This window comes from Pagrus pagrus (genome assembly GCF_965226575.1).
Source record: "Pagrus pagrus genome assembly, chromosome: 13".
In the NCBI taxonomy this organism is placed as follows: Eukaryota; Metazoa; Chordata; class Actinopteri; order Spariformes; family Sparidae; genus Pagrus; species Pagrus pagrus.
The window spans coordinates 11,645,321-11,671,698 of NC_140197.1; the positions used below are offsets into that span (position 1 = coordinate 11,645,321).

The 26,378-nt window shown below is 40.8% G+C and overlaps 4 protein-coding genes across 6 annotated transcripts; 3 read left to right on the forward strand and 1 right to left on the reverse strand.

Annotated features, from left to right (window-relative positions):
* Positions 1-2,746: 2,746 nt before the first annotated feature.
* LOC311268715 (galectin-1-like) lies at positions 2,747-7,973 on the reverse strand. 3 transcript variants are annotated; one of them, XM_084372507.1, is made up of 5 exons: positions 7,895-7,973; positions 4,076-4,117; positions 3,819-3,898; positions 3,408-3,579; positions 2,747-3,210 (listed from the first exon to the last, which is right to left on the reverse strand). In XM_084372507.1, the coding sequence occupies exons 2-5, from the start codon at positions 4,082-4,084 to the stop codon at positions 3,064-3,066; spliced, it is 408 nt and encodes a 135-aa protein (XP_084228633.1). In that variant the 5' UTR covers positions 4,085-4,117; positions 7,895-7,973; the 3' UTR covers positions 2,747-3,063. The 3 variants fall into 3 exon arrangements, with proteins under 3 accessions (XP_084228633.1, XP_084228632.1, XP_084228631.1); XM_084372506.1 differs by lacking the exon at positions 7,895-7,973 and adding an exon at positions 7,066-7,143 and having other exon boundaries at positions 4,076-4,208; XM_084372505.1 differs by lacking the exon at positions 7,895-7,973 and adding an exon at positions 7,066-7,130.
* pick1 (protein interacting with prkca 1) lies at positions 6,631-13,859 on the forward strand. The gene is made up of 13 exons (XM_084372504.1): positions 6,631-6,807; positions 7,369-7,440; positions 7,643-7,754; positions 7,925-8,053; positions 9,063-9,129; positions 9,277-9,366; positions 9,492-9,545; positions 9,724-9,786; positions 9,979-10,112; positions 10,653-10,745; positions 10,872-10,922; positions 11,036-11,180; positions 12,299-13,859. The coding sequence occupies exons 2-13, from the start codon at positions 7,400-7,402 to the stop codon at positions 12,565-12,567; spliced, it is 1,248 nt and encodes a 415-aa protein (XP_084228630.1). The 5' UTR covers positions 6,631-6,807; positions 7,369-7,399; the 3' UTR covers positions 12,568-13,859.
* A 686-nt stretch (positions 13,860-14,545) lies between these two features.
* plbd1a (phospholipase B domain containing 1a) lies at positions 14,546-22,047 on the forward strand. The gene is made up of 11 exons (XM_084371667.1): positions 14,546-14,744; positions 15,331-15,553; positions 15,880-15,963; positions 16,463-16,604; positions 17,908-18,048; positions 18,992-19,136; positions 19,513-19,713; positions 20,399-20,539; positions 20,633-20,818; positions 20,987-21,093; positions 21,213-22,047. The coding sequence occupies exons 1-11, from the start codon at positions 14,675-14,677 to the stop codon at positions 21,387-21,389; spliced, it is 1,617 nt and encodes a 538-aa protein (XP_084227793.1). The 5' UTR covers positions 14,546-14,674; the 3' UTR covers positions 21,390-22,047.
* Positions 22,048-22,511: 464 nt separating this feature from the next.
* Positions 22,512-26,340, forward strand: LOC311267933 (uncharacterized protein). Its single transcript, XM_084371204.1, has 3 exons — positions 22,512-22,824; positions 23,353-23,535; positions 25,990-26,340. The coding sequence occupies exons 1-3, from the start codon at positions 22,722-22,724 to the stop codon at positions 26,310-26,312; spliced, it is 609 nt and encodes a 202-aa protein (XP_084227330.1). The 5' UTR covers positions 22,512-22,721; the 3' UTR covers positions 26,313-26,340.
* The last annotated feature ends 38 nt before the right edge of the window (positions 26,341-26,378 follow it).

Here is a 26,378-nt window from a genome sequence, read left to right on the forward strand (position 1 = left end):
TACTGACAGAAATATCAGTCATGTCTTTGTCAAAAAAAAATGCTGAACATTTGCTTTAACTGAAATAAATAAAGGCTTCAAACAAAGACCAGATTGTCTCTTTTCACAAAATGTCACAGACCTGCTACAAACTAAATTGAGTACATTTTAATTATATAACCCAAAATCACAAATAGTGTTCATTTTGTCAGCTATTTCTAGATTAACAGTGTCCATGTTAAGTTTAATCATATTTAATCAACCTCCTTTCCTTATTTTTTGTAAATGTTTTAGTTTGATTAAAACCCTGGCCTTTTTGGTCTCATTTTACTCAAATAAAACCATTGTAGTTCAGTTTTATTTGACAAAACTTGACAGTGTAGCCACCACAGGATTAGGTGACAAAAATGTGAACACTTGAGTCCAGTTTAAGTCAAGACCAAGAGAATCAGTTTTACTAAATCTTCATAAAGCTGCTTCAAGTAAGATTTCATCCAATGATTTTAGGCTTAAAGGCTCTGAAAATTAGGTTCTATGATTAAGAATGCAGCTTGACAGAGAGGATGTCTGGTCTGATGTTGTGAATTTAAAGAACACATTCAGATATGAAATGTAATTACAGTAACACTCTAATACGTTGCCTTTTTTCAGCTTGGTGACTGTCTTGAGTTAGACAAAGGGTTCATATCACTATTGTTGCTCTGCATGTTCAGGGTTCACTGTAGTGCTAGCTTGTCCACTTGTGTTTATCATGGGGGAAAAAAGGTTTAAAAACATTGCTAAAAAGTAGGGTTTCCTTAACCCATAAAGGATGAAAAATTGTAATCTAAAAAGGTGACTAGTAATTTAAGTTGTCAAACAAATGTGGTGGAGTAATTGGTACAATATGTGCAGTGGAGCAAAAAAAGGCTCTAAAGTTGGATAAAATGAAAACAAAAAAGTACAAGTTCCTCCAATTTCTACTTAAGTATGGTGCTTGATGAAAATGTAGTTGGTTACAACTCTGGAATATTTCAGTAAATGACAGTAAAGGTTTTGACTAATTGAGACGTAAAGCTGCAGCCATAGCCTATAGGCTGTCTGTGTAGCCAAAACTCTTTGTATATAATGGTAATGACTGTAATCATTACCAGGCAGCAGAGCCACCGCTCACTTCTTTAGTATTTCATAAAATGTCTTATTTTTGTTAGTATTAATATTCATGGATCTTAAGATTCTATAGAAAATATCATATTTGTTTATACCTCGTCCTCTTTTATATAAATCTAGTTATTCTTATTCCGTCAGATGAAGCATGCTGAAATCTCTCTAAAAATAATACAGTGTAATAATAAGGGGAACAAGTTATCAGTTTTGAGATTTATTGTCTGAACAAAGTGCATCATCATCAGTTCTGCTTTTACATTCAAACGGATTGAACAACATTTTTTAATCTTTCCAGTAAAAACACTCACTCTTGGTTAATATATAACTTCCTTGAGTCTCTTGAGTCTTGAGGTGTGTAAGTGCTGGCTGGTTGTCCAACAGGATGTGGTAAGAAGCAGCGGTGAATCATGGTAAAATAGTGATGCTGGTTTGTGACTGTCTGGTAGAAAGAGAGGTTCTTCCTCTTCTTCTTCATTTGTTTGACTGTCCAGTCAAACCAGCAGCGCTCAGATTAAAACATTTGGACATTTATAACATTGAAAACTTCAAGAATTCTGCTTCAGATAAACATGTTTAACACAAACACACACATTCTTCCCCTCTGCATAAAAATAAATGCAGAACTAACTATTTTAAACACAACAGTTCTAAAAAAAACAACATTTTGGAAAACATGACAGTTGATATAATGATAAAGGTGGGACAGCACTTCTTGTTTGTGATTGGACAGTCCCTGCTGAAAGTTCAATGTTATTTCCTGTTTCGATTGCGTACTACTCTCAGCCTCAGCTCTAATTCTTTCAGGCGTACTGTCAGGGTTTCATGGGACAATTTTAAAGGCATCATTATTCAAGTGGGGTTGTATGAGGTACTTATCCATAGTCAGTGTATTACCTACAGTAGATGGTGGTCAGCATGCACCCAGTTTGGAGAAACAACAGTGGTACGGGTGTAGAAGCTAAGCAATGTACTGCTGTGGACAGGGCTGCAGCAAAACATATTTAATACACCTAAAAAAAGGCCCAACCAAAGACGTGTACACTATATTTAGAATATTTTCAGCATCTTGCTGTTTCTGACAGGAAACTGGAGCCTTTCTAAGCCACCAGACTCCTTTGACCAAACAGTAATTTACCTCACAGAAGAAAGGAGTTGCTGGTCTGTTGTTTATTAGTTTGCCCGACTGGTTTTGTTTTTCGTTCAGTTTTCCACTTAAAGATAAAATGAGAATATCAGTTTTCATTTTCTTCATTCTAAATGCACTGATGATACACAGGCATCATACCCACATCTCTGATGTTTCTCTGAACCATCAATATACTGTATACAGTATCTAAATGAACTAAATTATTCTGACCAGTTCTTCTGCTCCTCCTTTTGCTGCAGCAGCTTGTTCTCTAAATCGATCTACGTTGTCACCATGTGTCACTTATGTCTCCAATCATTTCTTTTTTCTGTGACATTTATCCGTCGTGTGCAAAACCATTACAGCCATCTTCTCTGACTGTGTGTGTATTTTTGAGTCCCAGATCACGATGAATGAAGGCAGCAGTAAAGTCTCAGACAGTCACTATTAGTTTAATAGATTCCAATCTCAGTAAGCTTTTAATATGCAGTTTGCTTTGTCAGACTGCTACTCTGTCATAAGTAGACTGATATTGTGTGTGAAGTCAGTGTTACCGTTTGTGGGAAACAGTTTTTCAAAGCCAGGATTAGGCTTCAACCCTTCAAACACAACAAAACCAGATCAGTTGAATTTTAACATTTTATATTCTTGTGCACAACATGAGACTTTTAAATAAAGATACATTCCCAATGCACTGAAGATCTACATCTCTAAATGAATAATGTTTCTCACAATACCTGACTAATTCCAAATGTCTTATCTTTAATCAAACTGATAAACAAATGATACACGTATAAGAGCAGTTCTGTCTCTCAGCAGATCTTGAAGGAAGTCAGTTTGAAGTCCCCGGCAATTTTGATGTAGCTGATGACATCCATGCTATCACGGTTGGGAAACTGGACTTCCTGTCCGTCAGGAAGCTCCACTTCAAACATGTCTCCAGCCAGCTTCAACACAATCTAAAATAGAGAAGGTACTTTGAGAAAATGTTTTTATTTTTAGTAGAAAATATCTGACACAGATATCTTAAAACCTCTCCAAACAAAACCTAAACTCCCTTCATGGCTGAATATCACTGAGGGTAAGGAGCCAATATGCTCCTTGTGATTTGGGTGAACTGAACACATCTTGACTTCCTTCAGTAAAATCCCCTCACCTTGACATCGGTGCCCCTCTGTAGGGGGTTATGTATTTCTCGCTTCTCTTCACCCCAACAACCATCAGTCTTTGAGTTGCACACGAGAACAGATCCATCAGCATCGTCATGGAAACGAGGGTTAAAGTGCAGCGCCAGGTCGTCTGCGTCACAGCCGAGGTCGATCTGGAATCTGGGAGGTTCCAACATTACACAGTGATACAGAAGTCTTAATGTTGAGATGTTTGCAGATCTTAGAACAACACAGGTTCAGTGTTAGGCATACTATGATCACCAGGCTTTTTATGAAAGTGAAGGTCTAAACTTTACATTTTTCACTGCAGCAATTAACCAGAAAACACCTGCAAAGATATCTTTTGATTCAGTTAAGAGGCTCATATGAATTAAATACAATGTGTTTGGTTATCTCACCTCTCAGCATCATGTTGAATCATCCCCTTTACTTTCAGCTGATCTCCAGCTCTCAGATTCACATTCTTCAATTCAAGTTGCTGAGAAACACAGATGAGCAAACATTTTCATCTGGGAATTAAAGGTTTCTGTTGCTCAGAGTTGAACAGATTTGGTAACAACCAATTATTAATATCTGTCAGGTATTTTTATTCAACAAATCTGTCATCGGTTTGTGTGCAGTGAAATAAAAGCAGAAACAAAGCAGAGTAACTTACCATGTTCATGTTGGAAGCTGGTGTCGGTGAACAGTCCTGGAGCTGATGGAAGATACAAAGAAGATGGTGTTGACACACAGGAACAGTCCTCTGTCCAGGGAGACAAAACTTAAGTGTGGCTGTGGAGTTTCACCTAAATTATAAGGTTAAGAACAAAACACTCAGTGAAAGGACTTTTATCAGTTACAGTGTGGCCCACTCATCATAGTCACAATCAAGTAGCCTCTTCAATGCAGATGGACCGCTCTGTTTAATCACTGCTGTTCAACTCGTTTGACAAAAGACTGATTGCCTCCTTGATCACAGAACAGGTTGTGAGTAACAGCTCTGATGGTGGCACTGTGAAGTGAACCAACTACTCTCCCACTGAGAGTGACGGGTACACTGAGAAGGGTCTGCAAGACAGTACTGACGTCACTGGAGCAGAAACACAACCTAGGAGAATATTCTGTGCCGGTGGTATTCAACCAATCTATTAAAGTGATGGATAAAAGAACACTGTGGCGTTTGATCATCAAAAATAAATCATTTAAAGATTATCATTCATTGTGTGTCAGGTTGTATCATGTGGTTTTCAGTGAGGAGCCTTCTATTGCGTTTTTGTAGGACCTAATTTATCATTTGCAACAATATCATTGTAAAGAAATGGCCTTTTTATGTTTACATTTTTAACCTACTTTTAATGTTAGAGGTGATGAAATAATTAATCTATGTTAAATTAAACGGTTAGTTGTCGGAAGATTTTCGATTAATGGTCATACATCAATAACAGGCTTTCATGTGGCCACGAATTATAAGGATCAAACCTGTTTCCGTATCAGGGTTATACTTCCTCATCACAATAACACGTGTGGATGTTATTAGTTATGACTTAGTCTGTAGTAAAGCGCGCATTATTTTTCACTACCCTGTACAGTTTCTCCTTTATTCTGCATGATTACATTATAACACACTGAGAGCTGCGTTTACAGTTTGTAACACGACACCGGACCAGCTGTGCGTAAAACCAGATCTACTGATGGCGCACCGAGAGCGCGTGTCATCCAAAACTTAACCCCTCTGTGCGTCTCCAGTGACTTAAACCATTTACTGTCAGTGATGGACTTTGTTTTGATATTAGCCGGAGCTATGTCTGCGTCATGGTCCCTGTCTAAGGTGATACAGTGATCCTGTGACCCCCGTGATGCGGGTGATGTCTGACTGGCCGTCGGTCACACTGATCAGCAGGATTCTCACTGTATTGAGACGAAATATAGGTTGATGGTTAATGAGACTTGTTTCAAACATTGTTATTTTAGGGGGGCTTCGTGATAGATTCCCTGGATACTGTACCGTTTTTCATGTGTCAGTTGCGGACTTGCGCTTGAATTTGGACTGTGTATACTGGTGTAGCGCGATTTTTGACAATGAGGGAAAAAATCATATAAAATTAGCGTAACCCTATTTGATAGTAGCCCTTTTTCATCTCCTCCAGCAGTGTCCCCAAAACGCCAACTTATCCAGTTCAGACATGGTCTGCTGGTTTATGACATTGCCACCAATGAAAGCTGGTGTAATTCATTTTTATTTTCAGGATTTTGTATGGGGAGAGGAGCGACTCAAAGTTCCTCTGTGCTCACTGCACTCATTCAGTTGTGATGACAACAGTCACTGGTGCGTAAAAGCCAGCGCGGCTGTGCGTAAAGACGCTTGCTGCGGGAGGTTGCTTGATACATACAGCTTCCTCCCTTACTTCCGCACGTCAGAGAGTATTAAGAATTATTTTTACCGACGGTATTAACAAGTGTTTTGATATACAGCTGTGTCTTTGGTACAGCTCGTGAAAACGCCTGGCCACGCAACTTGGCATCGTGTTGTGACTTTGAGTAGGATTATTATAAGACTTGCGATAAACTCACATTGGAGGAGAGCAACATATTAAATTCCTCATGTTAAAATCAGCGCGGGCATGATTGAGTTATAATACTTCCAGTATTTCAAAATACAGTAAATAAAATTGTCAAGCGTAATTAAGAGTACGAATAAGCTATTATTTTAATTGATTTCTGGTCGTCACAGTGAAAATAATATAATATATATAATATATAATCGTATTGATCATCTGTACTCATGAACACTTTATCATCAGAAAGCCCTGTGCCAAAGACATTTAAAAAAATCCTTAAATGAATTTAAAAGTGTAAGCTGCCCTCCAGTGGTCACGGTGAGGAACTGCAACACATGAAATTCGTCAAGCGGCATCAACAGATTAATTTGGTTCCTGTAATTTGAAAGCACCTACCGGAAGTGATGGTTTGACTATATTGACGGTAGTCTGACGAGTTCGCTGTGCTGCAGGTCCCGACTGTCGCCGCAAGAGGGCAGTAAAAACAATTATTTTAAAAACGCTGAACGCTTCTTTGGACGTCATCGCAGGGGCTTTATGTTTGTTTTTAACAAAGTGAACATCAATACAAACTGTCTGTATATCTGTAGTTTCCCCATGAAATAATGTGGAGTTGGTTTGGTTGGTTTTTAACTGTGACCACAAGAAAACAATTGAAAAGGGTCTTTCTCAGCAACTTCCGCTATGTTGCCGGAAGTGACACAAGAAAGTAAACAGAGGAGCTGTCACTGGATCTAGAAATTAAGATAATTGCTACTAAAGGAAGCGATTTTTAAAAAAGATATTTCGCTTGATATACACAGTAAGGACATTTGTATGAGAGACTGGTGCATATTCTTAAAAAACGGTAAGTTGTACACGGTGTATTTACGTTTCTTAACAAGCGACATTTGCCATTTCCACCTGCCAACATCCTACAGTAACGTTAGCCATTAGCTTATCAGCCAGCGTAAGCGAGCAGTTTTCTGGCTGTTGGCATCCGTCACTACGAAAATACAGAGTAGTTGTGTCTTCCGCAAAGTCGACGTATTTAGATTAATTGTTACACTCAGTTCTACCTATTTAGCTGGCTTACATTGAGCAGTTAGCATGCACTGTAAGTTACCAGCTGTTTGTCCATCTGCAGCAGCAGCTAGCGTCTTGTCACTGACTGCAGAGCTGTGAATCAGTAGGATCAGGCGAGAGAAGCTGCGACGAGACTCAGCTCTGCTTTAGTTTGAGCACACTTCAAATCGACACAGACAGAATGATGTGCTTCAATTTTGCACAAACTTTATTTCACTGGGAGCCCAGAATGAGAAAGCTGCTGAGATTGACAGAAAGCTGTCTTGATCTTTCTGTCTTGTTCAGTCAGTCCTCAGGTACAGTCACAGAATATTTAACGTGATGGGTTTTGTTGTGATCACAGGTTTTACAGGGACAGGAGAGACACTCCTACAATGTTCACAGACATGGACTATGAACTGGAGGAGGATAAACTGTGAGTTACACTCATGTTGTCTTTTTTATGATCTGCCCCATTCAATTATGTGTCTCGGTGTCTTTAACAGTACTTTACACTCAGTACTGTCATTATTTAACTAATTATTTGAAAAATTCAAGAGCTTTGTACTGTAATGCTGTGCTCCTTAAAGTAGATTAAAAACTGGGTCAACTAAAGTAACATGTTTTCTCCTCAACAGGGGGATACCAACAGTACCTGGTACTGTGTGTCTGAAGAAAGATGCTAATAATCTTATTGGGATCAGCATTGGTGGTGGGGCACAGTACTGTCCTTGTCTCTACATTGTCCAGGTAGGTACAGAACACTTGATTGAAGACGTATTTATGTAACGTAAGAACATGTGTAGAGTTCCAGTTAATGCTGATAAAATGGCGGTAGAGCTCCGTTTGATCAAGTCAGAGGGGAAATGTCTAGTTTGTGTCGGTGGTACCTTTTTAATGTGGTTACTGTTGTCCCGCAGGTCTTTGATAACACCCCAGCAGCTCTGGAAGGGACACTGGCAGCAGGCGATGAAATCACAGGCGTGAATGGGAAACCAGTGAAGGGAAAAACTAAAGTGGAGGTGGCCAAGATGATTCAGGCTGTCCAGGTACACAGATGCTGGGAATGAAATTACAGTCCACAGTCACTTAGTCCTGAACAACACATGCTATGCTCTGATGGCTTATTATTTACCACTTCCACGCTCAGTCGATACACACAGTCTGGATTTAGACCAATTCAACAAAGTCGTCAAGTCGGTTTCATTTATACTGTATGTCTCAAAATCATGATCAGATCACCTCAGTGGCCTTTACGACCTGCTATGACATCCTCTGTCCGTAGACCCTCAATTTTAGTAGGAAGAAAATCCCCCAGAAAAACAAAAGCTGCTTTATGTATGTGATGACTAAGATAGAAAATTAGATCCTGTCACCTGCCAGAGCTAGGTTATATTCTGTTGTGGCTGGTGAGTCACAAACTAAACTAAACTCACCACCTCTACCAATCTTTTAATTAATTTAAAAAACTAAAAGTGCTGATAATCAAGCACATGAATAGAAGGATGCAAAACAATCAAAACATGACTCACATTTTTGTGTCCGGTTGTGGCTGCAGACTCAGCAGTGAATAGTCCAACAGTTTAGTAGTTATGTGTGCAAACCCAACATCAGACTGTGGAGAAGAGGGTTCTGCCAAGCTCCGCTGAAGAGTCCAGGACAATAGCCCATAGCATGTGGCATCACGTCACCGATGCGGAGTGGCTGTGTTGTTTTTGGCATCCATTGTTCACACCAAAAATTCCATGACTTCCTGTATGATGGATTAAAGACAGGCTTCGGTGTGAGATTATAAGGATTAGATTGTGTTGCTGTGCATTCAGTGCAAATACTGCATGTGAGGTTCACCCTCGGCACCATGAAGCGGGAAAAGTTTGCACTTTGTTGATTTTACCACATGTGAAATAGGCTAACACGCCTTTAAACAATCATTTTACTGTTTAACGAATTCAATAAATGGAAGACAGACTTTTTTCACAAAATTGTCTTTTAAGTAAATCCAATTTCATTTTCTCATCTTTTTTTTTTCATGTATGTCTGTTTCTTTTTTTCTTTCAGGGAGAAGCAACAATCCACTACAACAAACTGCAGGCTGATCCGAAACAGGGGAAGTCTCTGGATATAGGTATCTTTTCCGCTAGATACATGCTCACTATTAATCCTGAGTCATTGGTTATTTATAGTAGCGTGTTCAGTATTGCATTCTTCCATTATCACAGTAACTTTTATCCAATGCTGTACTGTGCATTAAACACTTGTTTTTGTGTTTCAGTGCTGAAGAAAGTCAAACACCGCCTGGTAGAGAACATGAGCTCAGGCACTGCAGACGCTCTTGGACTCAGCAGAGCTATTCTATGCAACGGTAAGATCATTGTTATTATTATTATTATCATTATTATGAGCATTCTGATTTCATTAATTGATTGCTACATGTAGATATAAAGCGCTACTTGTGTGGACTGATTTTACTTTTACTTTACTTTACAGATGGACTGGTCAAAAGACTGGAAGAGCTGGAGAAAACAGCAGAGCTCTACAAAGGTAAAGAGTAAAAAACTGGTCTTCAGTAAACTTAAGTGTTGACCCTCGACCGTGTTTTGTGTAATCACTGAACTGAGCTAACTTTTAATCTGATGTTTTCATCAGACAGATGGTGTGGAGATTCACCTGTTGCCGTTTGTTCAATCCAGTGTCTCATTATTCCTCTGTTTGCTTGTAGGACTGATGGAGCACACAAAGAGGCTGCTCCGAGCTTTCTTTGAGCTCTCTCAGACTCACAGAGGTGAGTGACTAATCAAAGTCAGAAATTATAAAGTATGATTCATTTGTTTGGTGCACTCTTTAACCTTTGACATTTACAGGCAAAGAAAATAAAGATAGAAAACAAGATAGATAGTCTCAGTCATGGATCTCAGTTTATCTCAGCTTCAGTGTCTAATACATCTGATTGGTGTTTGAAATTCTACCCTTCCAGCGTTCGGGGATGTTTTTTCTGTCATCGGGGTACGGGAGCCCCAGGCTGCAGCCAGCGAGGCTTTTGTGAAGTTTGCTGATGCTCACCGCAACATTGAGAAATACGGTATTCAGCTGCTAAAGACCATCAAACCCGTGAGTAAAAGACTCGTAGGTTGTCTGTGAAGCACTCGAGAACACACAGGACTCTTGAAGTTACACTGTGGAGCTTTTGACCATAAGCAGCGCTACGGTTTAATGTATTTACAAGTCGGTTCCCATTTTGATTGTGCCGTACAAAGGCATAAGCCATGCAGTTTCACAGTTTGACGCTTGGTGGCGGTACCGCACTACCAAAACATCAACATGCCAGCAAACACAGTGAAGAAGATGATGATTTAAGAAACTTTTTACAGATGTTTTATCAGAAAGGAAACACACTCGACATGCTGCTTGAGAAAAACTCCACGGGGCCCCTTTTAAAGAGAGAAATGTTTTTATTTAAATGTTCTTGTAGCAGACTTGAAAAAGTTGTAAACTCGATGAGCTTATTTTTGCCTTGTATTTGTGGCTCGGTTAAATTTGATCAAGCATCATCAATAGAAGCACAAAGCACATCTTTGTTTGTTCACAAAGACGTCTAGAGTCGATCCAGCTCTGCTCTCTTATACTAACCAGTAACATGTTGTTGTGCAGATGCTCCACGATCTGAACACATACCTTCACAAGGCCATACCGGACACAAAGCTCACCATCCGCAAGTACCTGGATGTGAAGTTTGAATATCTGGTGAGTCAGCAGCACCGTGTGTCTTTTAGTTAAAGAAGTGTGATGTACAGTGCAGTGCCATCACTTGTAAATCTGTTCAAGAAGTCAGTCAACAGAGAAACAAAGTGAATTCTTTGTGTCTTTCAGTCGTACTGTCTGAAGGTGAAGGAAATGGATGATGAAGAATACAGCAGCATTGTAAGTTGTCATTTGAGTTAACAAGATTTACAGGTTTTGTTTTTTTTACATCTCTTATACGGTTCTTTTCCTCGTATCATCTGAAGCCGTGAATAATGTGCTTGTTCCTACAGGCCATGGGAGAGCCCCTGTATCGAGTCAGCACTGGGAACTATGAGTACCGATTGGTGCTGCGGTGTCGCCAGGAGGCACGAGCCCGCTTCGCCAAAATGAGGAAGGACGTTCTGGAGAAGATAGAGCTGTTGGATCAGAAACACGGTCTGTTGTTGTTGTTGTCTTTTTACAACTCACTCAGGTGCAAACAACACGGTCATTACACCTCTGATCAGTTTCTCTCTGTCGCCCACAAATGGAGCTATGTCTGTCACTCCGACCACTCAGCCATGTCGGGATGTAAATTTTGTCACAGGTCGAAACACATCTGATATCTAAAGCAGGATGTGAGAGATAAAGGACTGGTACTGTGTACACGCTACACATGAGTAGGGATGCAGCAAATAACCAATTTTACTAGTAACCATGGTTTGAAATGTTGTGGTTTTGCAATCGTAGAAACTCAGCTGCAAAGACTTTTCTGTTTCTGTTCTCATACTCAGAAAAAGGGACGTGATGTTACATTGTTTTTTGAAGTAGCTGAGTTGAGAGCTGGATGTTCAGGGCCATGTAAACCAGCGGCAACAAAGCAGGAAAAGGAGTATCACACCATTTATAACTTCCCAAAACGGCATGTATACCCCTCAAGGGCATAACAGCTGCAGGAGAGATGCTCTCCGTTTATTTCTTTCATTTTTACTGAAGCTGAACTTTGTACTGTATTATTTCTGTTTTTAAAACGCAGCAACAACCAACAAAGAAATGTTGTGGAGACAAAATACAAAGAAGACTCGAAGTGAAGATGCTCATGATTTATACAACTGTAGTGTTGTAAAAAAAAAAAAAAAAAAAGTATGCATTTTAGTCATGAAACTGGGATTTTTTTTCTCAGACTATAATCGCACCATCAACATCTATAATCATTGTATCCCTAGATGTGACAGACAAAAGAGAGAGGTGAACAGTATCCACTGTTTTAACTGAGGATGTTTCAAATTTAAAGACATGCTTTGATTTTCTTTCATGTAACGTATATTTTAAACCGTGCTACATTTTAACTTTATGCAATTATTATCAAGATAATATTATTCTGAGCCAGTTTTGGCCAAGATAATATTAGTGTGATAGTTTCATATTGGCGACCAGCTTGAGAAGCAGAATTTTTTAGAATTAGATTAGTCAGAAAAAATGCACAAACAAGCAATGCAAAGATACAGAGAAATGTAAAGCAAAAAACGGATACAAAAGTAAATTGATTTCCCTCCTGTCCTCTCCACCTACAGTCCAGGACATCGTGTTCCAGCTGCAGCGCTTCGTCTCGGGCATGTCGCATTACTATGATGAGTGCTACGCCGTCCTGAAGGAGGCAGATGTGTTCCCCATCGAAGTGGACCTCTCCCGCACCATGATCAACTACAGCAGCCAGTCGCTGTCCTCCTACACCGGAGATGAGGAGGAGGAGGACGAGGAAGGAGGAGGAGGAGAGGAAGGAGGCAGCAGCGCGGGCAGACAAGCAGAGAACGGCGCTGAGAAACTGATCGATGATGAATGAGTGTGTGTTTGTGTGTGTGTGTGTGTGTGTGTGTGTGTGTGTGTGTGTGTGTGTGTGTGTGTGTGTGTGTGTGTGTGTGTGTGTGTGTTCTTGTGGAGCCCATCCATCCCTCCAACATAAACATTCTTCACTTGCAAATGTCAGTGTGCTCACCAAGCAGGGCTCTTTGCAGTGGTATATATAGCAGATTAAATGGATGACACTACTGTCAGAACGGTGATAAACTACTGAAATTGCTGCTATGATGCTGTGCGTTGGTGTTTTGGTGGTGTTTTCTTCCTGTAATACTCTAAAATCAACAGCTTTGTGATTATTTTACCATAAAGAATCTCAATGTGAGCGTTCTCCACACATAAGGTCTTTGCCTATGACTGTGAGAGAGACCACACAAACAGAAAGCAACTTTATTTTGTTCTGAATGTAATGGAGGGGCTGTAATGCAGCAGATTAGGGTTTATATTCATATGAGGTGTGCCTTCTTTGCTCTTAATGAAGTGTAATATGTCCGGGCTGTGTGTCAGTGTGCATATTTTGGATTGTAAGACTTATACTTTAATATTTACATTTTTATTTGTTATTTTCTTTGCTACAAACTTTCTTTGCTAGGATTCACTGTGTCACTTAAACTACTGGCAAATGGATAAATATGTAAAAATGTGAAGGTGTTGTTGAAGATAATAACAGACACTGACGTGCTTCTGTTGCTACATTTGGCTATGTCCACTGTTTTTACTTCTTCTAATTACATTTTTAGTTGTTACACAAGGGAGAGCTTGCATTCGCCACACAAAATCTCCACAACCAAAGTCTTTTTTTCCCCCACGATTCAAGTTAAAGTTATTTTCTTGTAACACTCGCCCATGTTGCTAACTCCCTGTCAACAGTGTGTGTTTTCATTCCAGCAGTGTCCTGCACTCAGGTAGTGTTTCTGTGTGTGAGGAGGAAGCTGCATACAGCCTGACAGAGCTGTAACACTGTGGAAACTGATTGAAAAATACAAACACTACATGTACATAAGTATGTAAAAATGGAAAGGGTGTAAAAACTCTCGTCATTCCTACTTTATTTATTGTTTATGTCAAAATATATTTACAAGTTGTAATGAGAAAGATTACTTCTATATTATAGTGAAAATAATTATATGTGTGTGTGTGTGTGTGTGTGTCTTTCTTGGCTGCAGGGGTGTAAGATGATTTAGTGGATTTTCATAACAGACACTTGGGGGCAGTATCACATCAGAGCACACTGTTCTGCAGTCAGCAATGATCTGAATTAAAAACAGTTTACTCATGTATTGTTTTCTTTTTATGACTGTATTGTAGTGAATCATGAGTTATATGAGTATAATGAGTTATTTTGTCTTACACACATAAGTTAATAGACACCTAAGGCATACTGGCTGAAATTATTAGGTCTATTTTAATGACTATTATACTGGCTATATTGCCTTTTGACATAAATAAAATCATAATAACTAAAGTATTTGGCTTTTGCATGTTTTAGGATGGTTTGACACGTTTTCAACGTTAAATTTGAAAACGTGCTTTTCTTTTCACTTAAATGAGCAAAAACTTGTGATATTAGTCATGTTGATGCACTGAAAAAATGCAGCAAATAATGATAATACATATAAAATGATGAACGTACAGTTGCGTAACTATTATCAACACACTACTACTACTGAATTTATGTTCATTAATAAATAGTTTCCTGATGATAAGAATGTGCCGCATAGCCCCAGTGGCCTAATGGATAAGGCACTGGCCTCCTAAGCCAGGGATTGTGGGTTCGAGTCCCATCTGGGGTGAACGCTTTTGTTCCCATTTATAAACTCCAAAACCAAAGACGACTGGATCATGTATGCTTAAATTATGCCAAGTCATGTACGACTCTGTTTTCACACCTAAGGCGCATGTGCTTCGTGTTGTCCCTTTCTTCCCCGACTCGCAGCCAATCAGGAAACGCTCCGCTCCGTGTACACTAATAAGGCTCCTTCGGACTTTCCCACCGCCCAGAGACAACTGATTTCCTCTTCGCCTGAACTTCTTCAGCAGATCCGTCTCTCTTTCTGCTGTTGCATTAGCTTTATATCTGCACAAACGCAGCCATGCTTTTTGTAAAGAGGCTGTACGTCTTTCTTTTGTTTATTACGGCGACGGCCATCGCCTCCTCTGACAGTAAGTAGATCGACCTCATGTGAAATCACGACTGGTTGTATAAAGATAGAATGGCTTTACGTTTAGGGATTTGACTGAGTGCATGCGTGCTGCTGTTGCTCTGTGTCCGCTGTTGTGATTTAACGTGTGTCGGAAACGACAGCTTGAGTTGACTATATTCTGCTTACCTTTAGGAAAATCCCCAAACTCACGAGTGCTCATGCTTCTGCTGCTACTGGATTGTTTTAGTTTTAACTTTAATTTTCTGTCTTTAAAGTCATTTTAACATAAGCCAGTATAGAAACATGTACGTTAATAAAAGAAAAGAGCGAAGTATTACAGACGTACAGAGGTAGGATATGAGATTTTCGGGTCTTGTGACTGACAGTAAATGTCATCTGTCTCAAGCAATAAAAAATACAATGCATGTGATGAATGCACCAATATGCCAGCAATATCAGTATTCCTTGTGGGTTAGATTTACTGCACTTATGAGAATTGCCCAAACATAACTGTCTGCATGAATGTGATGCAGGAGATCCTGTGTAGCCTTTTAGTTTGTTTCATGCCCTCTTGCTTACTTCATTGGCATCTGATGTCTTCTCAGAGATGACAGCAGCCACGGTGTACTGGGACGCCCAACACAAGACCGTCCTGCTGAAGGAGGGGGTGCTGGAGACAGAGGGGGATGCATACGGGTATCTGAATAATACCCTGTTCAGCACAGGCTGGAGCATCCTAGAGATCCGTGCCGGGTATGGACAGACCCCTGAAACTGACGAGGTCACTTTCTTCCTTGCCGGCTACCTGGAAGGCTTCCTCACTGCCCAGTAAGTGTCATGAATGTCACTGCTCCTGAAGTATCCTTATCTTTTCACAAGGAGGTCTATTCCTGCCACTCAAACATCTGATAATCAAAACAAATACGAGAAATCAAATTGGTGATTGGTTGGTCCTTGTAGAACAGAAACATGAATCAGCTTTGACCTTTGACACCTTCTGAAAAATGATTGACACCCACCAGCCTCCCTCAGACTGTAGGATGATAGATAGCAAACCAGACATGATCAAACACTTTGTTTAAAGAATCTAAGTACAGAATTCCTGTTGTTTTGATTACATGTATTCAGTAGTCATACATGCTCTCCCTCCGCAGGCAGATGATGGACCACTATACCAACATGTTTCCACAGCTGATCCGCGACCCAAAGATCCTCGGCCCGGTGAAGAGTTTCATGGCGTGAGTCTGTTCTCTTTTCCTTGTAAAAATGAATAAACCACAGCAGCAGCACCCCCGCCACCTACAAGTACCCAAGCTGAGACACACATCACAGTCATCATCTTTCATATCCTCTTCTCAGAGTTTTTCAGTTTAGCTAAGGCTACACCCAGTTTAGGGCTGGGTGTGGCCAGAGATTTAGGATCTCTCTGTACTGGCATTTGGCTTAATGCAGTTCACTCCTGACCGTAGTTATATTGCAGAATTCAGTAGAAAGAGGAGAATATAGACATGATTATTGTTTGGTGGAGTCAAGATTTTAGTTTGGTAATGTTAGATCTTTTGATGCAATGTTTTAAAGGTTTTGAGTTGCCCAATGGGATCATATTTCTTTCCATGCAGGATTTCTCAGTTTATGTCCTTTTATCAACATGTATCTGCTGGTCACATTACTGCGGAGCTTTTGATCACGAGCCCAGTGTTTTACAGTGAGCATCAAATGTCACTCTTGCACATGCAGGAAGCAGGACTCGTGGACCAGAGAGCAGGTGAAAATGAACAAGAGCTCTGATCCTCTGTGGAAACACGCAGGCTTCATCGTGGCTCAGCTGGACGGGCTGCAAGCAGGAGTTGCAGACTGGGCCAAGAAACAAGGGAAAAAGGTATGATTGGCCATATCTTAGCATTTTGACTTGTGTTTATACTGGCCAGTGAGGGCAGCGACTCTCTTTTACATGCAAGGAAGACCTTTGGTTGCACCAAAACACAACAGTAGAGAAACATATCCCACAATGACAAAAACAAACTTATAAATCAGTGGGGAAGATACAGAAGAAACAATTGCAATTGTTCAAAATCAGCATATACATTCAGAAATATGTACATATGTAAAGATACAAGAAAATCTACACATTCTTTACTTTAGGATCTTTATGATGTTTACTTCATCTGACTGGTGCACTGCTTTAAATACTACTCTGCAAAGGTGATATTTAAAATGAGGAACTTCCAATGCGAACCAAGCTTGTGATCATAGATCACAACTTCACACTCTAAACTTTAACGGGAAATGAGAACGTAGGCCTTTAAATGCCTCGTAGATAAGAAGCAGCCACATCATTTTGTTATTTGTCCATCTACATTGTTTTGGTGTGAGTTGCTGAGTGATGTCTGCCTTCTCTCAAATATATTGGCAAGATGGCACTCGGCTTGTGGTGCTCCAAAAGCCAAAAAAATACATTTGAAAATCTCAACAGCCCTGTCTCTTCCCAGAAATCATGACCCAGTTACTCAAGATAATCCTCAGACCTTGTTGTGAGCTTCTTCATGTAAGAACTATTTTGTCTTTTACCGAACTACAATCGTCGACCAAATCAACATGCTGAAGGACACATGCATCTGCTCATAGACGAGAGGCTCGTGCTGTTAACAGCGGGGATGTAAACACTGTTGGCGTCCTCCTCAGCTGAGCTGTTACATAAGTTAGCTCAGTTAGCTAGCCTCTTGTCCATGAGTAGATGCACACTTCCTTCTGCGTGGTTGTTTGGAAAGAGAGTGGTTCCCACATGAAACTGCTCACAACAAGGTCTGTGGATTATCTTGCGTAATAGGATCTGATTTCACAAAAGAGACATTGCTGTTTAGTTTTTCAATTTTTTTCTTTTCTTTTTTTTTTGCACTTTGAGCACCACAAGCGGGGTGCCATCTAGTTCCATTAGATTTGAGAGGAAGGAGATATCTCTGCAGCTGACAGCTCCCAAACTTTGCAACACACACCAAATCACCTCACACTACATATAAGAGGAAAAATATGTATTTGATTTTAAGGTGAACAATCTCCTAAACTCATCCGTTGTTTCGTAAGAGGTTTCTGTTTGGATTGGTGGCTGTCTCACTGTGGAAGCAACACTCCTCTTCATTTCCATCCGCTGACCTGCAGGTGTTTATCTGGTGTCCTTCCCATAGCCGCTGTCCCTGTTTGACGTCCAGTTCCTGAATGCAGTGGGAGACCTGCTGGATCTGATCCCAGCTTTGGTCCCCTCCTCCAACCCTCCGCTCAGAAACTTCAAACTTCCAGGGATGGGGCACTGCTCTGCACTCATCAAGGTCAGAGGTCAAAACATGTTCCAGTCAGGTTGTAAGGCCTGTTACATACTCGACATAAGAAATGCACACAGCAACACGGAAGACATTATTATAAAAGAGAATTATTCCTGTGAAAAATAATGTGCTGGTGCATTAACTCAATCCGAGAATATTGTTCTTCATCCTGCATATAAAGAAGATAAAGCTTTCCAGTCCTATTTTTAAAGTTCTGTTTTTGCATTCTCATGAAAATATTGTGTAAAGCCCTTAGTGTGATACATATTTTCAGGAGATCCCTCTGTCTTACCCAACATGACAATATATTTACACACTAACAGCAGAAATATTGTACCCTTAGGGAATGTTATATCTATGAGGAGTGCAGTTTGTGCTGTGTTTCATTAGCCCTTCTCACACAGAGACTCGGTGCAGCGATAGAGCCGCAGTGAAACTGTCGCACAGACAGCGATGCAGAGAATCGTCGCATGATTCCCGCACTGAAGGGCAATGTGAATGGGGCTACTGTGTGTTTAATAAAGTCAATACTATTCTTTTTTCCCCTTGATTGGCTTTAAAATTATATCAAACATACAGTATTTGCTATATTATTGAGTACTGCCAAATTTACTTTCATCATGGTCATTACATAAAACCCAAATTCAATGTCTTTTCTGTAATTTTATGGTCACATATCCCTGCCAAGTCTGATATTTGTGTGTCTTTGGAAACCTTGGGAATCACCAAAAGGACCGTAGGGTGAAAGAGCTTAAAGATGACGTTTTGCCTCATTACATGTGACCCTAAATTGGGTCATTGCATGAAGCATGAGCTGAGTTGCTGTGTCTAAATAAGTGCTTCTTTTAATCGAATTTTCACTGACACAAATTCCAGTCATTTGTGCTGACACAGGCATGCCAGATAGACTGTTAAATCTAACTTTATTGTTTGCCGTCCTCTCCCTCAGATGCTGCCCGGCTTTGAGAACCTCCTGTTTGCCCACTCCAGCTGGTACACATACGCCGCCACAATGCGGATCTACAAACACTGGGATTTCCACATCGCTGAGCCCCATGCGGCCACTGGGAAACTGTCCTTCAGCAGCTACCCTGGTATGTAGGAGTTCTCCTTTCGTTTGCAATCACAGTTATTCAGCAGAAGCAAAAGTTCAACACAGTGAGGAATTCTCAAAACGGCAAGAGCCTTTCCAGCAGGACCACACCATGACAGCTTATGACCAGTTGTTATACACTCTCTAAATGATCGTTGGCATTAAAAATCTTAAATTAAACTGTTGTTTTAAACACTGATTCTCTCTTGGACACATATATTGATATTCCTAATCTCGCACACCCTCCACCAGCACACACACTTCTTTCTGACAAACACACACGTTCTCCTGTTATCAGCAACAACTCCCACAAATGTTGGGACAGGGCTTGTTTGTGATGATAGTCAGAAATGGCCTCAGCTTATCTTTCTCTTCAGGTTTCCTGGTGTCTCTGGATGACTTCTACCTCTTGGGCAGCGATCTGATGATGACCCAGACCACCAACAATGTCTTCAACTCCTCCCTTTTTAGCACAATCACCCCCAGCAGCCTGCTGGCGTGGCAGAGGGTCAGGCTGGCTCACAGTTTGGCACATACTGGAGAAGAGTGGGCCAAAACCTTCTCCAAGTACAATTCTGGTGAGTGATTATATATTTGTATAGCACTAAGCATACCAATTCTTCTGTTATTATGTTACAAATTATTTTACAAGACAGCAATGACGTACATGTTTAACATAAATACAAAGGTCAATAAACTTGAGTCAGCAACAGTTATGTTGGCTGGCTACACATTTTGAAATAAGAAAAAAATCCGTGGGTGTGGAGCTTATCACACCTCTGCAGCCTGCTCTCATGCCACTCGAGGCTACGTCAGGTGCGACTAGCATGCTTGAAATAAAACCACGGTGACTCTGCTTCTGCTGTATCGATTTTGTTTGTTCTGTTTTGTTACATTAAATGTTTCACGAGTGCAATGCTTAATCAGTGGAATGTTCTTTTAAACTTGAAGCCTGAGATGTGACCCTTCTGAGTCCTCAAGCCAGCTGTCAAGATGTGAGAATCATGAACCTTGAGATCAGCAATTCATCACCATAAGCATCGTGTCTGGTTTCATTTTTGTCGATGAAACTTCTTTTATGAACGGCTGTTTAAAATACAAAACAATTTTTTTATAATTTACTTACATTTCACTGTAAGCAGCACAGTGATGTTAAACTCATGATGGAGATCTGATCAGAGGCTTTTCAGTGGTAAACTTTTTTGTTTCTGTACCACTCTCACTCATTCTTCATTTACCATCGCCCAACCTCAACTCTTGTAGGTACATACAACAACCAGTACATGGTGTTGGACAGGAGCAAAGTGAAGCTGGGCCACAGTGTCGATGACGGCGCTCTGACTGTGGTGGAGCAGATCCCCGGGCTGGTGGAGTACTCTGACCAGACACAGGCGCTGCGCAGAGGTAACAACAGATCCACTTTTCTGTTTTCTACAGTGTTTGTTTCATTTGGAAGTTTGTAGAATTTATCTTTCCCTCCGCCCGTGTTTACTTCAGGGTACTGGCCCTCCTACAACGTTCCCTTCCACCAGAAGATCTACTCGCTGAGTGGTTATGAACAAATGTGGGAGGAGTATGGAGAGGCATTCTCTTATGATCTCTGTCCCAGAGCCAAAATCTTCCGCCGTGACCAGGCTAATGTCAAGGACCTGGACTCCTTGAAGCACATCATGAGGTCTAATGGTGTGTGGCTCTGTCTGATTTTATTAGTTTATATAAGAGCCTGACAGATACTGGATTGTTTGGGCTGATGCTCTTACCAATTAAGTAGTACAAAAGAGTAAGAGTAAAACATTTCCAATGTCTCTCTCTTTCTTTATCTTTTTTTCATTTTTGTGCGCTTGTTTTCAGACTACAAGAAGGATCCATACTCCAAAGGTGACCCCTGCAAGTCCATCTGCTGCCGGGGCGACCTGAGGGCAAAGAGGCCTTCACCATCAGGTTGCTACGACACTAAGGTAGTGTCCTGTCACCACGCCGATCTTACATTACAGTCAGAGGTCACTTAGTTGTCTGCAAAAAATGCTTTTTGGCTCAGCTGAGATTTTCTCTGCTTCCCGTGATGCCCTTCGTCCAGGTAACAGATTTCCTCATGGCTGGGGACTTCCGCGCGGAGGCGGTGAACGGGCCAACGACGGAGGATGGACTCCAGCCGTTCGTCTGGGATGAATTCAGCAGCATCAGCCACCAGGGCCTGCCGCAGTACTACAACTTCACCTTCATCAACATGCAGCCCGTTCTCTTCGAGCCGTGAGGTGTGTGTGTGTTTGTGTGTGTGAATGAATGACACGGAGGGAGACACTTTCTGTCTGATGCTTTCAGACCGCTGACTGATGAGGGTCAAAGGTACAATCTGTGAAATGATGATTTTTATTTTAACTGTTGCTTGAAGTTCAGAATTGCGTCCTGCCAACATGTGCTTTTTTTCTTTTTTCTTTCCACTTGATAAAATGCCAATTGTCAAACTGCCAATCAAATTTTCACACATCTCAGGGTGTGTTGGATGATTAACTTTGGATCACAGTAGAACGCAGTATTGTTTTTGTTTGTTTGTTTTATACCTGCAGCCATTTGTGCCTTGAACACTGAGAGTAACTTTATGATTTTATAAAATGAAGAATCAATGCACTATATCAGTGGTTATCCAATCCTAAATCCTTTTTTTAAATGCTTGAATGTTTTTATAAATGCAAAAATCCTTTTAATGATAAACGAACAATCAGTGCAATGTCATACTCAGGGTGGTTGATCTCGCTGTGCATCACTTTCTTATACTGTGCAAAATAAGAATATCTCAGGTTTGTATTTTTGTGTACGCCTCGGTTTCTTATGATATATAATGAGTAATACTTCACATCTGTATCATGCCATCGTTTAACGTGTGAACTGTTTATTAAAGGTTTACAGATGTACCAGTGCAGTCCTGTCTTCAGTCTTGTCTTGTGCAGCTCTTGGTTGAGACATTTTCACCTGTGCTTCCTGTTCTCTGCTCTGTGTTGGGAGAGGTTCATGTCCCAGCTTGTTGTGAAGAGTTTTTGGTGAGGTACGCTGCAGTCAATAACAAGATGTATGGGGGGAAATTCTTGTCAGAAAGTGTTTGATGATGAGATGTCGTCAAGCCCCACAGCTGCCTCCATTAGTATGTAGTTTATGAAAACTTGCGTTACAGATGGCAAGGAGATATTTGATGTCTCAAAGCATGTGGTCTCATTAGTGAATTAGAAATGGATATGTTGTTTATAAACAGTAGTAATGAATTAATATGCGCACCAATTAACCATGTGGACAAACAATAAAATGTTTATGACTTGCCAGTCATACAGTATTTAATCTAAACTGAGGTCAGGACCTCTTTGTTTTTGAAACAGAAACATCTCTCTGACTGCCCCCGGGGACACATGTAGTGATTCACTCTTTCCTATGAAATGGAGGAACTGAAACGTCTGTTAGGCACTCTGCATTCATTTCATAAATCCTTCCGTCACATCCCTCCTCTGTGTCTCACAGTTCTGTTTGTGTCACAAACACAAGTGTAGAGGAGGGTAGCACGGCAGCAGGTCTCCACATCTCTCACCCTGTTACAGCCATGACCAAGAAGGACTGTCATGCTGGCAGCTATTGGGACAGCCTCGTCAGCGACTGTGTCTCTGGCAGGATGGAAAGCAGACCTGAACCTGAATTGCCAACAGGTGATTTCCACTGAACCTCTTGTTTTTTCTTTTCTTCATCCTCCTGAGGAGAATTGTTCTCTCAAAGTTTGCCTTTCTAAGCCTCTTTGAACCAGTCTTGGTTTTAGACCTACTTTAACTTGACATCTCCTTGCCACTTTTTGATGTGGACTTTATTCCAAGCTGTCTAAAACCTCACAGATATACTGTTTTCCACCTGCCTCTCCTCTGTGATGCACAGCATTCAGGGGATTACACCTGTGTACATCTGCTTATGGACTTCTTCTATGCACTGATAGGTCAAAAAATGACATTGGGCACATTTAGTCGCCTGTTAAAGGGCAAGGCACAGAGCCTGAATTTAAAATAAATACATTTGGTATTATTTTTAAAATCGTTAACTGACTCAGATCCGACTGACTTGGTCCTGACTGCAGCCCTGCTCCTTTAGGAACCAATCGATTCTAATAATGTGCTCATATCCTGTCAAATATCTTGGGTTTTTACAGCTGTTGAGAATGCAAACTGTTTTCTCTCTGCTCCCCTCAGCGCAAACTCTGCCTATTGTGGTCCAGCTGAGATCCACAGAACGCACTGCCCAGGTCAACCCGGTGATGGTGTTCAGTCCAGCTCTGTGGATCTTTGTGGTGCTGGCCACACTGGGGTCCATCTTGACTCTGGTTCTCTGGTTTATCATATACAGACGACAGACCAGCCTCAGCAGCACCTCAGGTAAGGACAACTAACTGTCTGATGATTCATTTTATTGTATTTATATTTTATCAGTTTGATGAATTCATTCTTCACATACGAGAGCAACATATCCCAGGATCCTCTGCAGCTGAAAGTGTCACATAGTGGTTTAAATCCTGTTTCAAAGTGTTCTCTGCTCTCAGAAGAGTGTCATTTCTCTGAAAAAGACAGAAAAGTTGAGCCACAGAGATAAAGATTTATTCTCCATGTCTTTGATTAAATGTCCCTGCAGTGATGTATTTCACATTTGGGCAGCATGTAGTTTTTTGAGTGTTAATCCAGCAGCAGCCTTTTCTCTCACTGTAAGCGGGGGATCTGACATGCAGAGCGGGTATCTGAGAGGAGCCTGAAGGAAGTGGGGCTGCAGGCAGGCAGGTGATGAAGTGTGACGTTCATCACAGTAGAAACTCCACAGTTTCTGTTCTCTTCTTCTCAGGCGTCCCATGGGTCAGCCCCGCTCTCTTACCAGCTATTCTGGTTTCAACACTCATCCGTTGGTTAGGCAGGACAAATTAGGTCTCCACATGACCTTGAAAACACATAAACTGACAAAAAAGACCTACTGAGAGGCATGAACAGCGAGCTTACACTCACTACTATAAGCCAGATGTTTGAAAGCTGCTGGTGTCTTTGTATTTACTTTGTGAAACATGTTGATTAGAACTTGTGACTCATGAAAACGTCCCTGACAGTCAATGACCGTCACTATATATAATGCAACGTCTTTAAATGTCTCTTGTGCTGGTTAGTAAGCCTAGATAAGGCTAAAAGCTTGAGCTTTTGTGCTTAATATGATAAAAATGCCAACATGATCATGACCTTAATTTTATTCTTCTGGATTGCAGCCCTAACCCAGTTAAATAAAAACTCAGGACTGAGGAGATTCACTTTATCAGTAGCGGGCTTAAGTCCTCATTGAGTAAATAGTCTGTCAATAGAGCTTTATCCACAGGACAACCAGGAATGTGAAAAAACTAGATTAGCAGAGTGGTGCTATTCAGCCTCGTCCACTTAACTGTTGTGAAACATGTCATTGTTGTTGTCTGCTGCTTGTCTTGTGATGTTTAAAAGATTTCTTTTTACCCCAGTTGACTAAATATAGGTGAAAACAATATGACATTGCAAGGATTCATCCCCTGGTGTAAGGATCTTAACAAGGTTTTCTAGAATACTGTAGCTGCTGGGTTGTTGCCTCCTGTCATATGGAAATGATAAACGCCAACCTATAAACAACATATGACATATAAACATTTGTATTTTTTTTTAAAGCACAGTTCTCAAATGTTATATTGTACATTCACATATTAATTTTACTAAATATTGTAAGCTTATTTTCAAGGAATAGTGTTCTATAGATGTATGACTAGAATATAAACCCATGACTGCATAGTGGTGCCCTGAGACTTTAAGACCCTCACACATATTGCTGCCTTTACATTGGGTTAACTTGTTGGAAATAAATCAATAATAAAAATAAATGCCTGCTTAAATGTCCAGTGTGTAGGATTTAGTAGCATCTACACTGAGCTTGCAGATTGCAAACAACAGAACACCCCTTGTTTCACCCTAACCTACGGTGACGACTAAAAACGCTGAAGGCCCTCTGTAGAGCCACTGTTTGGTTTGTCCATTCTGGGCTACTGTAGAAACATGGCAGTGCAACATGGTGGACACTGCGGAGGACGACCTGCTCCCTCTGTAGATATAAAAGTCTTATTCTAAGGTAACGACAGCAAAATAATTCTTAGCTTCAGATGATTGTACACTGAAGAAAAAATAATTATGAATATTAGATTCCATTTTTGCCAATATATCCACCTAAATCTTGCACACTGGATATTTAAGGTTGCGTAACTGATGGTTTAAATCAACATGATGTAACTTTTTTACCTTATAATAACAGCTTCAAAATCATGTTGATGGTACAGTGTCTTGTAACAGGGTGAATGGTGTCTCTGTCTCAGCCACTCTGCCCCCATCACTTGTTTCTGCGCTATGTAACTTCAGTGAGAAGTTTTCAACACATTACATTGTTATGATGTAATGAGTTTTGTTTGTAGTTAGCACCTACGTAACATCTGAAAAATTGTAACACAACTGGGATTTGTATTTACGACAGTGGTGTTGCACTGTGGGGGGTGCCAAATCGCACAAAATGCCAGTTTCTACATAATGTTGCTTTAAAGGCACGTTTCTTAAAAAAAAAAGTTAAATAAATATATTTCTAAACTTAGCTTTGTCATTTGCTGCCACAAGGCAACATTGTGAAGGAAAGGCACATTACCATAGCAATATTTTTCAAATGTATTTACTTTTTTAGGTTTTGGTCCAGTCTTTGATTTATGGATCCTAATCTTGCAGTCCTAATACACAATACAATTCATTTAATTTAAATATTCAGACGCACTCATGTTACAGCTGTTTGTGTTGCAGAGGACGCAGAGCAACAACAGGAACCTCCTCAGAAAACAGAGCCACCTGCCGTTATCCACTCACAGCCTTCACAGAGAAACGGTCATGCACACATGTTGCAGAGAGCAGCAGTGGCCCCTTCACCCTGTTCTCACCCTCACCTCTGGGCCCAGTCCGGCTCACAGTGGGAGGGGGGCCTCACCTCGAACAGGGACCCCACAAAGCATGCTGGGACAGATGGGGGCAGAGGGCTGCCAACATGCAGCGCAATGAGGGAGCACAGGATCCCACTTCCTGCCACAGAGTTGGGTGGCACTGCGTTAGTTACAACTAAAACTATGTAGGGGCATGTGTGTGTGTGCGTGCGTGCGTGCATGCGTGTGTGTGTGTGTGTGTGTGTGTGCGTGTGT

What these genes read in the sequence shown, in the direction of transcription:
- plbd1a (XM_084371667.1), top strand. Translation starts at nt 14,675, where the DNA reads ATGCTTTTTGTAAAGAGGCTGTACGTCTTTCTTTTGTTTATTACGGCG. An exon ending in GAAGGCTTCCTCACTGCCCA is followed by an intron (nt 15,554 to 15,879) that starts GTAAGTGTCATG and finishes CTCCCTCCGCAG; the next exon opens with GCAGATGATGGACCACTATA. An exon ending in GCACATCATGAGGTCTAATG is followed by an intron (nt 20,819 to 20,986) that starts GTGTGTGGCTCT and finishes GCTTGTTTTCAG; the next exon opens with ACTACAAGAAGGATCCATAC.
- LOC311267933 (XM_084371204.1), top strand. Translation starts at nt 22,722, where the DNA reads ATGACCAAGAAGGACTGTCATGCTGGCAGCTATTGGGACAGCCTCGTC. An exon ending in TGAACCTGAATTGCCAACAG is followed by an intron (nt 22,825 to 23,352) that starts GTGATTTCCACT and finishes TGCTCCCCTCAG; the next exon opens with CGCAAACTCTGCCTATTGTG. An exon ending in CAGCCTCAGCAGCACCTCAG is followed by an intron (nt 23,536 to 25,989) that starts GTAAGGACAACT and finishes TTTGTGTTGCAG; the next exon opens with AGGACGCAGAGCAACAACAG.
- LOC311268715 (XM_084372505.1), bottom strand. An exon ending in CAGCTTCCAACATGAACATG is followed by an intron (nt 3,899 to 4,075) that starts GTAAGTTACTCT and finishes TGTGTTTCTCAG; the next exon opens with CAACTTGAATTGAAGAATGT. An exon ending in AGAGGGGCACCGATGTCAAG is followed by an intron (nt 3,211 to 3,407) that starts GTGAGGGGATTT and finishes TCTCTATTTTAG; the next exon opens with ATTGTGTTGAAGCTGGCTGG.
- pick1 (XM_084372504.1), top strand. Translation starts at nt 7,400, where the DNA reads ATGTTCACAGACATGGACTATGAACTGGAGGAGGATAAACT. An exon ending in AACAGCAGAGCTCTACAAAG is followed by an intron (nt 9,546 to 9,723) that starts GTAAAGAGTAAA and finishes GTTTGCTTGTAG; the next exon opens with GACTGATGGAGCACACAAAG. An exon ending in ATGTGAAGTTTGAATATCTG is followed by an intron (nt 10,746 to 10,871) that starts GTGAGTCAGCAG and finishes TGTGTCTTTCAG; the next exon opens with TCGTACTGTCTGAAGGTGAA.